Source organism: Aythya marila (assembly GCF_965140915.1).
Source record: "Aythya marila genome assembly, chromosome: 18".
NCBI classification, from domain to species: Eukaryota; Metazoa; Chordata; class Aves; order Anseriformes; family Anatidae; genus Aythya; species Aythya marila.
In genome coordinates this window covers 8009309-8025267 of record NC_139059.1, presented here as the reverse complement: position 1 = coordinate 8025267, position 15959 = coordinate 8009309, and the positions used below count along the sequence as shown (strand labels likewise).

At 40.5% G+C, this 15959-nt stretch overlaps 1 protein-coding gene across 8 annotated transcripts in view; it reads right to left on the bottom strand.

The window, feature by feature from the left end:
* TNRC6C (trinucleotide repeat containing adaptor 6C) overlaps positions 1 to 15959 on the bottom strand; it is a 244675-nt gene that overhangs the window by 50172 nt on the left and 178544 nt on the right. For all 8 annotated transcript variants that reach the window (XM_082774728.1, XM_082774732.1, XM_082774733.1 and 5 more), the window contains one exon: positions 5398 to 5724. In XM_082774728.1, coding sequence (XP_082630854.1) covers positions 5398 to 5724 — 327 coding nt within the window. The remainder of the gene's footprint in view (positions 1 to 5397; positions 5725 to 15959) is intronic.

Below are 15959 nucleotides of genomic sequence, written 5' to 3'. Positions count from 1 at the left end.
TAATGTTTTGCCAACAGAGACATTCTGCTAACAAAATTACACAATATTGCCCCATAGAGATAATGTTCAGCTCATCATTTCCATCGAGGCAGTTTTCACATGTGCTTTGTCCATTAAAAAAAAAAAAAAACAACCTGTTTGCCATGCCTCCAAGAAATCAAGCTAAATCTTATTTCAGACTCTTGTAATGAGACTTTATTTATATGCTTCAGAACTAATTATGCATATAACATGCCTCACCTGCAGTGATCAGAAAAGTTCTTTAAGCTAAACTGAGCAACTGTTTAAGCATGTTTAACTGTTTAGTTTGAAGGTCAGTATTGCTTTGCTAGATCTGATGAAAGAACTGCATGTCAAAGCTTATCTGTGTTGTCCAGCTATATTGACTGCTTTTCGAAGAGATATTGCCTCTCCCTAAAATGTTTTCCCAGATTTGACTTCACCACCTTACAAGACCACTCTATTAGAAGGAGCTCTAAAGTAACCCACAGCTAGAGGATAGGATGTTACAGCAGGGCAGGATGGAAACAAGGATTGTCAGACATCATTTTAACAGTAAGGGTTCTTTTATCCTGCTTCCTCAAAATTTATCTGTAATAACGTGAATACACGCACATTTATAAGAAGATTTAACCTGCCACACGATGGCATCCAGCAGCTTCCAACTGCCCAGAACACTTATTTCAGCATGTACACACCATGCCAGAGGCGTCAATATGAGAACTGCAACTAAAAATATATTTTAAATATGAAATAAAACTTCCAGTTTCAGAAGGAAAAAAAAAAATCAGCACAGAATTCGGCACCAGCCCACAATAGGAAAATAAATCTGTAACTGCTGTCAAATTCTCGTTTCCTCCAGAACAACAGATACAACAAATTAAAAGTGTAACTCTTCCGCTTCCACAATGCTGATGTGGTGAGTATCATTTTGTCTACTGCACGAATTACTTGCTTTCATTTCTTTTTAGAATCTGGAAACGTGTTACAGATCAGTTCCACAAAATACTCTCCTTGCCAATGCAAAAGGAGTGCAGAAGTTTCATCATAACTCCTAACTCCTGCAGGACATGCTACATTTCTTTTGAGTTGAGGGATATTGGTTTTACATTGCTGAATTGCAGAAAAGTGAAAGGTATCTTCTAGAAAACCTGATTACTTCTTTTGATCTTTGTTCTTACAATCATCAAACATAGTGGTTGCCTGGAGACTCCTCTACAAACTTCGCAATTTGTACAGAAACAAAGGAGGATGCATTACTCGATGTTTTTACTCATCCGTGGTAGTTTCCAGCAGTTGCCTCAATTCTTGTAGATAACATGGCAAAAGGACCATTCCAGTAATGCCCTACACCTCGATGAAGGAAGTTAACTGTTCACCACATATGTTGGAGTTAGCTGACCAAGTGGGGAGGGAAGAGATAAAGAGCACCACCTTTAAGTAAAAAGAGCAAACTAGACTAGGTATCAGAGTACTGCCCTTAAATTACAGAAATAGTTTAACTTCTCTGTAATCTGGAAAAGGATTACAGAAGTGGCATGTGAAGAGCCAGCTTTGTTTCTCAAGATAAGGTTCTGGAAAATTACTAATCTACAGAAAATGCTCCTACAGAATATAGTTTCAGAGTAGTTAACAATGAATAAAGGAGTGTTTCCAAGGGTAAGATATCTAAAATACTTTGTGCGATTTGAAATATTTCAATATCTTCTCTTAACAGTTTGCTTAGTTAATATTTTACAGATTACCTTAAAAGGGAAACAAAAAAATCACTACTCTCATCCACTTCACTGATATTTCTAAATGATAAACCTGACAAAGAATATATTAGTGGTCATTAATTCCCACTTCCCTTACATTGGCAGAACATCCTTTTTAATTCACAACGTTGCAGTTAAGAGTTCTGATAAGTGTTTTGGATAGGCCAAGGCAGTAGATAACGGAGACTGATGATAAGAGAATAAAGAGATAAAATAGGGCAATTTTCACAGTGAAGAGCCTGGCAGTGCCTCTCTAACAGCTTTCCCTGTATCCAGATAGCTATAAATAGGTCCTGGAAAGAACGTGGTTGCATAATTTCAAGTTAACTCTGTAGGAATATGACCCTATAAAAAGAAAAGCTACAGACATGAATTTACATTAAGCATCTTCAGGATACAGGATGCTAGCTGACAACGATCCTGGCTCTTTGATTAATACCAGGCCATCCATCAGAAGACGGCTACTCTTGCTCAGCCTAAGTATAAAGGAGCCACACACAGAGCCTTGCTTGGACAGAATCCAGTGTGTGTCTAACAAGCTCTGCTCAGGCAATCAGGCGACCAGAGGGAGAAAGCCCGAAGCGACTGATGTTCTATTGACAGCCTCCAAGCTTTGAAAAGGTCTCGTAATGTTCACAAAGTGACTGCTCTGCTGCAATGCAGGTGCCGTCTGACAGACAAAATTCCCAATTTCTAGTGGATCAGGCACCTACGCTCATTTGTCTGGACAACTTTGGTTAGGTTGCTCCTTCTCTTCACTTCCCCAGAGAACTTTTACTCCCAAAGACTTGCGTACCCTGGGAGCCAGTGCTAGAACATGGTCCTTCCTGAGGATAAAATAAAGCAGAGCTGTCTCCTTCTGATAGAGCACTGCTCGTTCAGAATGCTCACTTTAAGAAATCTTTATTTTCATATTCACAAAACTACGAACCACAGCCTGGATTAAATTTCATGGAAAATTCACAGTTAACTGTAAGAGTTTTTCAGGATATCAAATCCTAAAATGTTTTCAGTTACTTAAATCCTGATAGCTGAGATGAAAAGGCTTTGACCTTCCCTGACTACTCCTCACTTCTTTCATCTTTGTGCTTGTCACAATGAAGACAAAGCCAGTATGAAAGACCAGTTTTGAAGAGAAAGACTGTCAGCATGCGTATTTCATGGCTACAAGGGTCCCTGAGGAGTGAGATGTGCTGTTCTCCTCTCCCAGCCTCACTAAGCACACAGGTGCAGTTGTTGACGTTATAATCTGAGCTAGATTTTTTTCTCCTGTAACTGTTCCTAGTAAATGAACTGATGCTCCACCTGCTGGTAAGAGAAATAAACAAGGTCTGTATTCAGTAAGTGCTTTCGATGAGGAAGATGCAACCATTTACGTCTCAAAACACAATCTCTTCCTGGCAACAGACAAAGAAAAAGGAGTCAAGCATTTAGCTTGTTTGAGAATGTCTTCCCTGCTCCAAGAACTGTTGCACACATTTTCAGGTGCCCTTTAAAGCTGTTGCTTTGACTTTATATAATAAACAACCTTTGTTCATGTGCACTAATTGTGAGCTGTTAAAAATAAACTGCTGTTTTACAGTAATATTTTTACAAAGATTTTGATGTCCATTAACTTGTTTTGTGCGATACGGAGTATAATTACAAGCAGAAAAGCCACTGCAGCCTTCCTCCAGTTTGTACTTCTACTTGTTACGGAATTTTAAATTTTGTTGTTCTGAATTTTTCCAAAGGTGACATAGAAGTAGCAAAAGAACAAGAAAGCAAACTAATTCAACAGTGTAAAACACTGGCTGATAGTTGCTAGGCTGAGGAACTCCAGAAATAAGTGCTTACTTTATACAGCAAGTTCAAATAGGAGTTAGGTAAAGAGGTCTAAAACCTCAAGGTACAAATGCAGCTGGCAAGATCAAAGTCAGACAGCTAGTACTGTGCTCTTACAAGCCAAGTTCTTTTACGGATTATGTTATGTTATGCTATAATTTACAGTGGACTTTGTTCTATGATTTACAGTATGTTTCTTCAAGATCAAAGAAAGATACTCAGGATACATCTGTACTGATGCTTGGAACAATAACACTGACCCTCAGCCAGCCTCAGCCACTTGAGTTGGTCATCCCGTCCCTACCACATAAATAATCACTGTGTTTTCAGAAATCTGGTAATGAACAACTAAGTATCAGTACCTAACAAAGATTAGTGTGAGTTAAGAAACATCTCCATACCAAAAAGAAGCCACAGACAGCAACCACCTTCCCCAAAGAACTGTGATTTGCAAAGAGGATGAGAATAGAGCTCCAACCGGTGGATTACTTCCCATGTCACTAAGGCCAAATACTCCGGCATATAGAAGAACCTCTTCCTCTCCCTAGAAAAACATCTTAACACTTTATGTAAATATAAAATTGTTTTATTTTGGTCTGTGGCTTTGGGGAGTAGTTGAATAATATTTTCAAATGGATTTAGATAACCATAAAATCTACAGTTTTTGAAAGAGATTGTTTTCTGATCTAACCAGAACTTCTAAGGACAATGCTGAGTAATTTTGCCTGCTGGAGTTCTGCATCACAGGCAGCAAGTACAATAAAAATTGTGAAAGATTTACTAGTGTCCAGAGGGAAAAACTGCAGACAGTTCAGATCACAACTTTGTGATGTCTGACACCATTAATGAGTGACAATGAGCAACTCCTGAGATCATGAATTACTAACATTCAAATTATAAACAATATAAACAACACCCTTTTGACTTTGTTCAGGTAATTTTTTCTGAGCCACAGAAAATTGTGCCTTAGATTGCTAAGGCATGATACGCATGTACACAGCAGTGTGGTGACCATGGGGATCCACTGCACCTCCTGACCGAGCTCATCTCCACTCTGGAGTTACCTGCTCTCTGGCACAGAAGGGCAAATGAGACACAAGCTGCCTAGAGGTCTTTTCCAACCTGAATGCTTCTGTGATTCTTACATTCTCATTAGCAGCTTCAGAGAAAGACAGGCAGCTAAGAGACTTACTCCTCAGTACGCTGCTTTCAAAGGTCGGTGCACCTGGCTGCAGAGGACAGAACAAGGTGGTAGAAAGGCCTAAGATACTCAACTGCTTTTCCCAAAATACTGTTGTTCTAGTGCAAGAGTAACAACTGGGAACACAAGCAAGTAAAAGCATTGAAGTGTCAGAGAATGACATAAGCACAGTTCCCAATTTTAATTTACGTAAGTACATGCAAAACTCTTTAAAGAAAGTTAAAATTGCCAAAGCGATACTTAAAATCTTGGAATAACACAAATTAACGTTGCTTTGGGAAGAATGATCACTAAAGAAATACTTAAATTTCCTGACGATCATATCCATTACAACTACCCCCAAATAAAAGCAAACAAAAAGGAGAAAAGATGGGGAAAAAACAACAGGTCTGAGCATGTAAAAGAAAACCTTGAGAACTGGAGCCTGGAAATCACACAACACATTGATTTTTTAACCACGAAAGACAAAAAAGCAACAGCACACACTTCACTTTAAAACCTGTCATTTTAAGACAATTCTTAACATTCCTGACGTTTCTGCAACACCTGCGCTGGCAGCGAGGGCTAGAATTACAACCAGAGCGCACCAGCATCCCGCTGGCTTTCAGCTCTTACCTGCTTGGGTCTTACTGGGATGATGCTGTCCTCCTGCTCCTTGCTGCGGAGGAGGACTCGCCCCTGCTTGTCCGGTACCTTGCGCTGGGCTGGTGCCAGTCAGAGTGCCAGGAGGCAGTGGCTGCCCTCTCTTTAGGAGCTGCTTCTGTTCTTGCTGGCGGAAGCGTGGAGGCACCTCGCGAGGCAGGTAACGGGACGCAGCTGGCTGCTGCCCATTAGCAGATGCACGCTTGCCATTGCTGCTGTTGGTAATAGTGCTGGTGGAAGTACTGGTACCGGTACCGGCAGGTTGGGGCTGGCTTAAACTGGTCTTAATAGGTTCTGGCACTGCATTAAAAAAAAAAAAAAAAAAAAAAATGTTTTAATATTAAGAGGAAAAATTTTGTGTAACTGAGCAAAGGGATGATGCTTTTTACTCTCCTAAGCAAACAGAGAACGTAAATTACATACAGCATACTCAAAGGAGAAAAGTTTTCTTTTCTTAGTCTCATCTCGTGCACTTTTTGGAAGTCAGCAGTGCAGCAACAGCCCGGCACAGGCAGGGAGAGCTGGCTGCAGGCAGCACACACCACACTCGCATCTATCCCCACTCAGCTCCGATGCATACAAACACAGGGCTACATACAGGCCTGGGTGCTGATACTAAATGTGACCCAGGGAAGTACAACACTAAGAAAAAACATTGACTTCCAAGAACCCAGCAACTGAAGAGGTAAAAAAAAAAAAACTTCTTGCAGGTTTTCTAAGCATTTCTAAGGCTTCTTGGATTATTATAGAAACAAGATGTCCAATACTTACCTTCAAACGGTAAGTAAAATAAAAGCCCAACAAGCTGATGGCTAGAAATGACTGTTGTTATTCTCACATAATATACAGGAAAATTAATTATTAAACAAGAAATAGTTTCACAGAGTTTGTTTTTTTAACGGTAGGACTTATTATGACACTGAGGAAGTAGCATGCTGTGAAATTTGAATTTTAGAAAATGAATCAAAATTTAAAAGGAGCAGATACCGGGGTGAGGTGGGGGGAATTCCAGATAATGAAAAGCTTTCAAGTCAAGATTAATTTTCTTTACTCCTGCTTTACTCAATCTGTAGATTTAGACACATGTGCAAATACTTTGTACCTATACTGATGCACAAATACATTCTATGTATTGGGATTAAAAAAATAATTATAATTGAAGGCAATTTATCTAGTACATAATATTTAAACACTTTAAAAACATGGAGCTTATGTTTTTAAAAGTTACAATTAAAATCCTGATCACAATTACCACCTTTAATTGGAAAGAATGACTGACTTGCACAACTCTTGTGCTATAACAAGGCTATTTGGGGGAGACTGTTTTAATCTGGTGCCTAAGAAATGAGTCAGGTTTTACACCACTAAAGAGCACAAGCATCATCCCCGTGCTTCGCAACCTTGATTAACAGCTGCTTCTCTGTAAAGCACTGCTCGTTTCTAAACTGACACTGAAATGCAGTAACTGAAAAAAGCCAACAGCATTTCAGTGCTTTATGCAAGCTACACCTTTGCAGGCACACAGGTGAATGGGCATGAGGAAGATCAAGCTGACAGCACTGGTCCTCCCCGTATCACAGGGACCAAAGGAAAATTGCCTCGTCTGTTGTAAGCATCACTCAACTGAAGCTGCAAAATGGATTCAAATGTGTAAACCATGAACATTACTATAATCAGTCAGCACTACTTTTGAAAGACAAAATCTTCTTTTATCATCAATGAGGGGCACTAATCCCTCACAGTGTGCAGGGCAAGCACTTGCAGGTGCCCGAGCAGCCGGCTCCCCCCGGGGCAGCACCTTTCTGGTTCAGGACCTGCACCAGGACAGGCTGCCCAGAGCAATCTGTGGCTGGAGTTTACACTGCAGAGAAATAAATTCATACAGTTATTTGTAGGTCAGTATTTCAGCACAAGATTAACACAGCTTTTCTTGAATCTTTTAAGCCTTAAACCTTTAAACACATTACATACTGTCTTAACTGTTCCTTTTCCATAGCTTTAGCCTCTTCTTTATGAGCAGCACAAAATAAAATGTCCTATAAAAACCACTGCAATTAAAACAGACTGAGGAGCCTTATTGAAAAATAAGGCTAAATTCTGGTTATTCTCCACAAAACACACTGCCTGTTAGAGTACCTGAACTTTTTATTCCTTCTTGTAACAGATCTGTGTGGTTTAAACCAGGGGGAGGAGAGGAGAAGCAACAAGTTATTACGGAACAGACGAGGCATTTCAACTGAATGGTAAGCTGCTGTACACGTGTGACTACAGCATCCACTGCCTTTTGTGCTCAGCAATTTTTCATTTTGGGCTGTAAGGTTGCTAATGTTAATATCAAATCCCATCATTCTGTAACAAAACAGGAACTTTATCTAAAAAAATACCAAAAATGCCTGTAATATCTCAAGAGCAGAGAATAAAACCTGCTTTGCCTTTTCAAAATATACCAGCAGCTTTGGAAACAAACAGCTTGTCCACACAATGAGGATTGAAAATGTGGATGAAAGCCATCACAAAATGCAGAACTATTCATTTGAAATACAAAGTCTGCATCTTCAACATGTACGTGAAAACTATTGTTTTCATGATATACCTAAATCTGTCACCCATGTGGGGTAGTATTGCTTGGTTTTAATGGTTCTTATTTTTTAGTAAGCACTGCTGACTTTACCATTCCTCCTGGCCTTCAAGAATTGTAGTGTGCTATGGATCAAACCTATCCTGTTGCTGGACAGCAATCTTCATGCAAGGGATCTCTGGGGTTAGTGGGCCCCCTGGGCAGCCTGGACTGGGAAATGCCCCGTGTCCATGCACTCTGTGCAGTCTGTCCAGGCTCGGGCTCCTGCCACCCCCCGTGCTCTGTTTCAAGAGGGCTGCATCACCCTTGGCACACATCTGTACTCAGACCTAAATGCCTGGTTTCCAAACCAAACTGCATCAAAAGCCAACTCCTGCCTTGTTCTGCTTGCTTTGACAAATCAAAGGGATAAATAAAACAGAGGCAACTTTTTGTGCGTTTGAACACAGTAAATATTCCCATTTCATTTGGGAGATGGAGAGCGGAAAGAGAAAAAATTAGAGAGCTGGGCTTATTTATTTATTTAAAGGCAGAGATGTAAGCATGCATCATGTAAGCATTTACTGACAAGCGCTCAGTACTTCTGGAAAAGACGAAGCTGTACGTGATTTGCCCATGGCCAAAACGAGCACTCAGGACACAGGCTGATCTACCAAAAATAACAAGCTGCTTCAGCCAGGAAATTTCTCCAACTCGGATGACGGACCAGCCGCACGAGCACCTGTGCCAGCGCCACCGAGGGCCCAGCGGGAAGGGGAGGGACAGGAGCCATGGCCCCATCCAGCGCCACCGCACCTCACACCCAGCCCCTCATCGTGCTGCAGGGCTGGGGATGCTGCAGGTCCGGATCGTCTGGAGATGAGTCTGGAAGGGACAACCCCATGGCAAGGCGGGTGAGAGACCCATGCCCTGGTGCCTGCCCTGATTTGCCCTTTCAAGGACAAAAAAGAAGCTATGAGAACTCTTCAATGGAATTTAACAACATTTCTTCAATAGAATAAAAGAAAAATTGCAAGAGAATTAAAAACCATTAACCGGCACAATGTCAACACAGGCAGTATTTGCCTGGCTCTAAGATTTTCTTAAGGAATATTAATTAATTGGAAACGTATTTGAAAGAGCAAGGCAGGCTGCTTTTTATCAAGCATCACTTTCTCTCTGCGATGCATAGAAATCACATCAGATACCTCCAAGTAGGCATGCAGATGAAATACACTGCTCATCTCAGTCAGAGCGGATGCAAGATTTTGCTTTAATGCCAATTAACAAAGCAGTTTCATCATGGAGGTGTGGCCAGAGAGCCAGTTTCAGCATCAGGAACGTTTCCCTCTAAATATCTGAATCATAGATGAGAGAAAAGAACAAAGAAAATCAAAATATCAAACACACTGTAATTTAAAAAATATTCCTGCATATTAATAATACTGATTTTTCTCTAATCAGCATGCCGAAGTGTTTTTTATTTTGCACACCAAAAGCTCCTCAAGACTAGCAACGAATAGGAAGCTCTTGGGAGAGCACCGTGTATACAGGCACGGTAGCTGGAAAATAACCATTTAATTACACCATTGGCAGGAAATAAAGCAGAAAGTGTCAACAACCTAGGACAGGCTTGGTTCCTAAAACCTGGCTTCATATCAGGCTGGAATTCAGTCTTCTAATACAGCAATAATGTTTGGAGAATATACAGTACAAAGACAATACAATATGGTTGTGTTCTGAAAAAACAACAATTTATTAAGGCCATCCTCAGCAACGTTTAAGCAGCAATTTTCGTTTGATGTGCACCGAGAAGCACCTCCTGTTCAAAGCGTCTCCATCGGATTCACTAATTATTAATTGTCACATGGCGCTCGCTCGAAGGGCTCCCTTCTATGCCAGCCAGACACCCTCCCTCCTCCACCGGGTGCATTTTGAGCCGACGGCTCCCCTTTGCAGAGCACAGGAGGTGCGGAGCCGTAACACGGAGCACGCTGCAGGCTCGGAGCAGTGCAGACACCACCTCCTGCACACGGCAGCGCCGGTGGTCAGCAGGGGCTGCCGAGAACAGCGATGCTGTGTGCGATGCTCTGTGCGTTGTACGTCTATAATCAGCCCCAGGGGCCGGGCTGCCAATCTAGGGAGAGACCTCGCCGGTCCCCGAAGGAGCAGCCTGTCTACCCTTTCACCTGAAAGTAATACGCTGTCACGGCTAATGTTATGTGGGCAGCTGCTGGAAACCCAGGGATTAAAAGGCTGCCTTTACGGCTAAATTTGTTTGAAGGCTAAAAATATGGTTTAAAATATATGGGGAAGATAATTTAATACAAAGTGGTTTTCATCGCCATTAGAAACACATGATTAAAGAGCTAAAGCAAAGACATTTAAGTGGAGAGAATCTTGCAAAAATACAATTAAAGGCATCAAATAAGAGCCTTGCTATTGCTTGCTCTTACGATGTTTGTGATGGGTATCTGCTGCTTCTGCGTTCTGAGAGCTGTGCACATGCGAAACAATGAGCTTGCTTGTAATAATTATCAGTACTTAATGGTATCTAAACTTCGTAATCCAATTTCACCCAAACAAATCCAATAATTACTCCATATGCTTTTTGATGATTACAATCTCGGGAATCCCAACTGCATAAAAAAGTGTTATGTGCAATTGTAGGTGGATTTTATTAATATAATGAATAGGATCAGTCTAACAGATTTCAATTACAACAATAGCTTTTAAGTACATTTCTATGACATAAGGGAAGAACATGCATAAATGAAAGAAACTGGTTAAGCCACATAATACTGATTTATGGCAGCTTTTTCCTTTCATTCACCTCATTAACATTTCTCTGTATTTCAGAATCCCACACTCCGGCTCTGTAAAACTTGCATTTCAAAGCCTTGAAGGAGCAGACATTCCAGAAGAGAAACAGTTAAAGCCAGAAACGCATTCTTGGCTGCTACTGTGACAGGATTTATTTACAGCTTCTATTAAACACAGCAGCTCCATTACAAAGTGCTGTATGTGAGAAGAATTTTTGATTATACAATGCCAATGCCTCACTGCGTTAAACATATCATGCCAGTGTATTATTTTTTTCCTTCAGCAATTCGTTCAGGTCATTGTTTGATGGGTTTATGAATTCATTACAGGAAACAGATGGATCCCATAATTCAGAGCTATTCTCCCAGCCAATCATATGGGCAATTTTTTTTTTTTCCTCATCTCGCTCCCCCCTCCAAATCAACCTTAATGAAGCCACTTCCTCCATGTCCGATTCCCCGCACACGTACACCGCACCGAGAGCCGGTGCTTATCGAGGCAACCTCGGACCCGGAGCTGCTGTGACATAAAGGTGACCACCGGCACCCCCCCAAGTCAGACAGAAAGGCACGAACTTACCCAACTTGGGTGAAAGCAAAGAGAAAATGCAGGGTTGTGGAGGGCAAAAAGCTGATGCCTGATTGCTGAGAAATCCCTTTTTGTATGCTGAAAAATGTATTATTTTTTTAAAGAAAAAAATGTTGCCCCCCAATCTACTTTCAAAGGATGAATTTTCATTTAGCAAATTACCTCCTTTGTCTACTAAGCACTGGTATTTTTTATCCACAGTGACATCTACTGGCAAAAGCAAAGGTATTTCAGAAAACTATTGCGTAAAAACCTAATACTTCTCAGTGTTTCTATACAAAAGCGGGCAGTTTTGTCTTGCTCTTTTCTTTTCCCAGCAAATAAATTTATTGGGAAAAAAAAACTGCAGAAAAGTTACAGTCTAATGTGAACAGAAATTGCAAAATTCATGAAAACAGCTTTAAAACTGTAACCAGAAGCTGCTATTTGACAACAAAGCCTATAACCAGGGTGTAAGTAAGAATAAGTGCCTTATTAAAAATAAAGCCTTACAACTTTACCATTATTTAAAGAAACACTTCAATTTTGTATTAATTCCTGCACATATCATTTAAGAAACAGCAAGAACAAATAAAGTCTTTTCCTCATTTAATTTTTATCCCCACCCCACTTTTGCTTTCCTCTCCCCTTCCTTCTCTTGAGTTTTGCAATGATTCCTGCCTCCTTCCTTACCCTTTCAACATCTCACTGCTAAAGCCTCTCACCACAACCTATTTTTCCTAAAAAGCTCTACAGACTTTTCTCATGTCTACCAACTTCTTGGGCAGACCTACTCTACAAAATTCCACTTTTTTTTGCCAGGAAATTTGGAGTCAGAATGGGATTGAACAGGAAGTTGCAGCATTCATAGAAAACCTCTACATTAACTGTTAGGATTTCTCTGTCATCCCACTAACATTTGTAATTTAGCAGTGGGCTAAAGCCAAGGAGGCTCCATGGAGAGAAGTACCATCTAATCCCTCATCCCGGATCATCTTCCTGCTTTAGGAAGAGGGATGTGTACGATGTGGTACCATCTTAGCCTTGCGCTTCTTAGCCCATCTTAGCCTTGCGCCTTTAGAAAGCAGCTTTAGTTCGGTGAAGTCTGCCAGGATTCGTATATTAGCTAAATGCAACTGAATAAAAATACTGTGAAGTTACTGATTGTTACACACTGCACACTTTATTTGAACAGCCAGAGTTTAGAATTCTACAATAGAGAAAGAAATCAGCCTCTGAATACACATCCATCCATCCACCCCCAAATCACTTTGGATAAGTATTTTTGCAATAACAGGAGAAATGACAGTTTTGTTAATTGATTCTACAGAAGACCGACATTTTATGCAGGGAGCAGCTACAGGTGAGTTCTTTCTTGCTTGTTCTGGAGCAGTTTTTACATCATGCTTACCAACCGTTATGTTTGTTGGCTGATGGAGCTCTCCAACCTTAAATAAATGCTCTTGGGTTTTCCGTGAGAAGGATCTATGCTAGGATCAATCCAAAAGCCACTCTGCAGCTCCTATTTTTTGCAGTCTGATCCATTCATCTGAAGACATTTCACAGGCTTCATCAAGATATGGGCATAATTTATTCTAAAACTATATTCAGACACATGATCGTTGCGTTAAGTTAGCAGATAACTACCCCCCATAAATTGATATATATTAAATGTTGAAATGTATTTGTTATCTATTCAGTGGGTTTCAATTCAGTCAAAAATTAATTCCTAATTTTGATGCTGGAAAACCTCCTTTGAAAATATGTCATCCAGAAAGATTTTACAACCATCTGTGGGAAATCAATATTTTATGAGGAAATCATAATAACTTATAGGGCCCACAGTGACAAGTCAGTCGCAAATCATCTTCCCAGGAGTAAGACTTCCACATTACTTCTTATAAATTAAAGGTTTTATTTTAATCTTCATAGCTGGATCTGCTAGAGCCATATAAATATTAAAGAAAGCTGGAAAGCGTATTCCGTTTGGTTGTATTTCACAATTTTTGAAGAACTAAACATTCTTTTCTTAAACATACATTGGTATTAACAGCACTGTGGCTTGTTCAAAAGCTCCCTGCTGGCTGGCTGGCCAGCTGGCAGACTCACCAGCAGACACAGCCAGTATATTCAGATTAAGGACATTCCTCCAGACCTCAGCAGATAGGTAGGAAAGGGAAATAACAGCACTTATTAAGCCTCTGCCCTGCACCCAGCTGCACATCTCAGTGACTTTGTACCTAGGGGCCTCTGTGGACATCCTACAAAATTTGGTCAGAATTCACCAGAAATGTCTAAAGCTAAGGGGAGAGACAGACAGGAATCTCTCTCACAACCCAATCTCATAAGCCTCACTTCCAGAGGAAACCAAATATATATCCATAGCAATTGGTTTATTAGGGCATTTTCCCAGAGTCATACATAAAATGCCTTTAAAACTATGAATCTGCACTGTTCTTGTAGAAGTTAATACTGCTAATTTTGTAACAATGACGGTTTCTGACATGGAATTTTTATATGACATTGTCATAAGCAAACTGGGGAACGCGAGCTAAATGTAAAATTGGTTGAAATATTCTCTGGAAGAATCAATGGTTTGTTGTCATAACAAAAGCGTATTTCAGAATATATTCCCCAGGGACTTGATCTACACCTATGCTGTTCAATATTTTCATTAACAACTGCACGATGGACTAGATAATATCCTTATTAAATCGCCCAACTACCCCCAGGCTAGGAAGAAACAATATTGGGGTGATGAGACTGCCGCGGCACAGGATCCAAATTCTGATAAAGCGATGGGAAACTAACAATGAAGTGCTGTGAAAGAAAGTTGGCTGCAATTCAGTAAGGAAAGCCACCTTATTAGGCAGGAAGAATTAAATGCAGAACATCCAACACCTGATCCCACAGCAGTTTTGCAGAAAAAGGTGCCATGTTTTAGCACATCGCAAACCAAACCAGCGTGAAAAGGTCAGGCTTGTAAGGAAACAAGCATTGTGATGGAACAACTAGCTATGAGGCTTAAAGTAACCCTTCTACATCCATATGGCACCTTAAAACCTTCACTAAAGCACTGCCAGTACCCATGGTTGGACATCTCTCTTCGAGAAAGAGCCTGACCACCTGGAAGGAATACAAAGCAAAGAGGGATGTGGAACCATGAAGGACTGCAGCACGCAGAAGGCAAGGTGGGAGCTCAGTCTAGAAGACCCTGGGTACACACAGCAGAGAATAAAATACATAGAAAGAGGAAGAAATAATTGTTCCATCCCAGGGTGAATAGGATAAGACATGCTGGGTTTAAATAGCAGCTGCAAATATTAAGATTTACGTTTCTAACAGTAACGATGATGAAGGTGTATCTGAAGACACGCTACAGGTTCGGTGATATTACCTCAGGGCAAGAGGCTGGAACAGACGACCTCTCCAGAACCCCCCTAGCCATATCTCCTACAATCCCACCACAACACGGAGCTCCAAATCCAGTCCTCCCACTTTCCACTTTCCTCTGTCATGACAAAGAAATCATTTTCTCTCAGGTTGGTAATCACAGTACTGTCCTCACCTGCTGGTTTTTCAGTTGAAGATGTGTTCCTTATTCTTCAGCACCACTCGTCCAAACCCAACCCGCTTTGCTCTTGATTAACTTCAAACTGTCTCATTCCCAAACTACCTTTTATCCCTCCACGCCAATGCAATTTGGCTTCTCTTTGTAAGCCCTTCGCAGCCCACCCAGCCACAGAACCACCCAGCAACATCGAGTCCTAACCCTGCCATATATGACCCTATATTCACAGATTTAACTTCTCTTATGAGCTGGAGAAGCTCCTAATAAAAACCATACATCCTTGCATACTTCTGTGCTCAGATACTAGATTCTGTTTCACTTCCTTAAACAACTTCTACACATTTTTCTGTCTTATCACTCAGCAGAGAAAGTGCCAAATACTTCTCTTGACAGAAAGATACAAAACCTGTTTACTTTGTGATGCAATCTGCATTTTTAAAAGTTTTCTTCAACCCCGTGCTGTTATTCTGGTTTGGTTTCACACGCAGCAGGCTCCTGAAGAATACTTATACTTTAAACAGCTTCCAACAATTTCCTCGCTGCTTTCTTCCATGTTAGCACTGATTATAATTTTAATTTTAAATTCACAATTAATTAGCTGTGCCATTAAAAATGGTACAGCTAATTAGGTTGATAGGTTGTCATCAACAATAGATTGATAATTCAAAGCAAATACGATGTTGTTTAGCATTGTATTCTTTCACCCTGTAATGTTTATTGTAGGTTGTGAGTGCACACACATGGTTTACCATGGCCTGCTTGATGAATGGAAATTGGATTGCATACATCAGACCTCGAATTTAGAAGTCCAGGTCATGAATCAAAATTCTGGGTAATGGAACAGTTAAATTATCACAGCTACGTTCCTTCAGGATGTGAACTGATAACAGATGGTAACTTTCAAGGCTTAACAATTCGTCTGGTTTCTTTCAAGCGATAGTTCTTCAATTTACAGATGATGTTAAGCAGTATTTATGAATTCATGTAACTCAAATTCCAGTGTTAATCATATACATC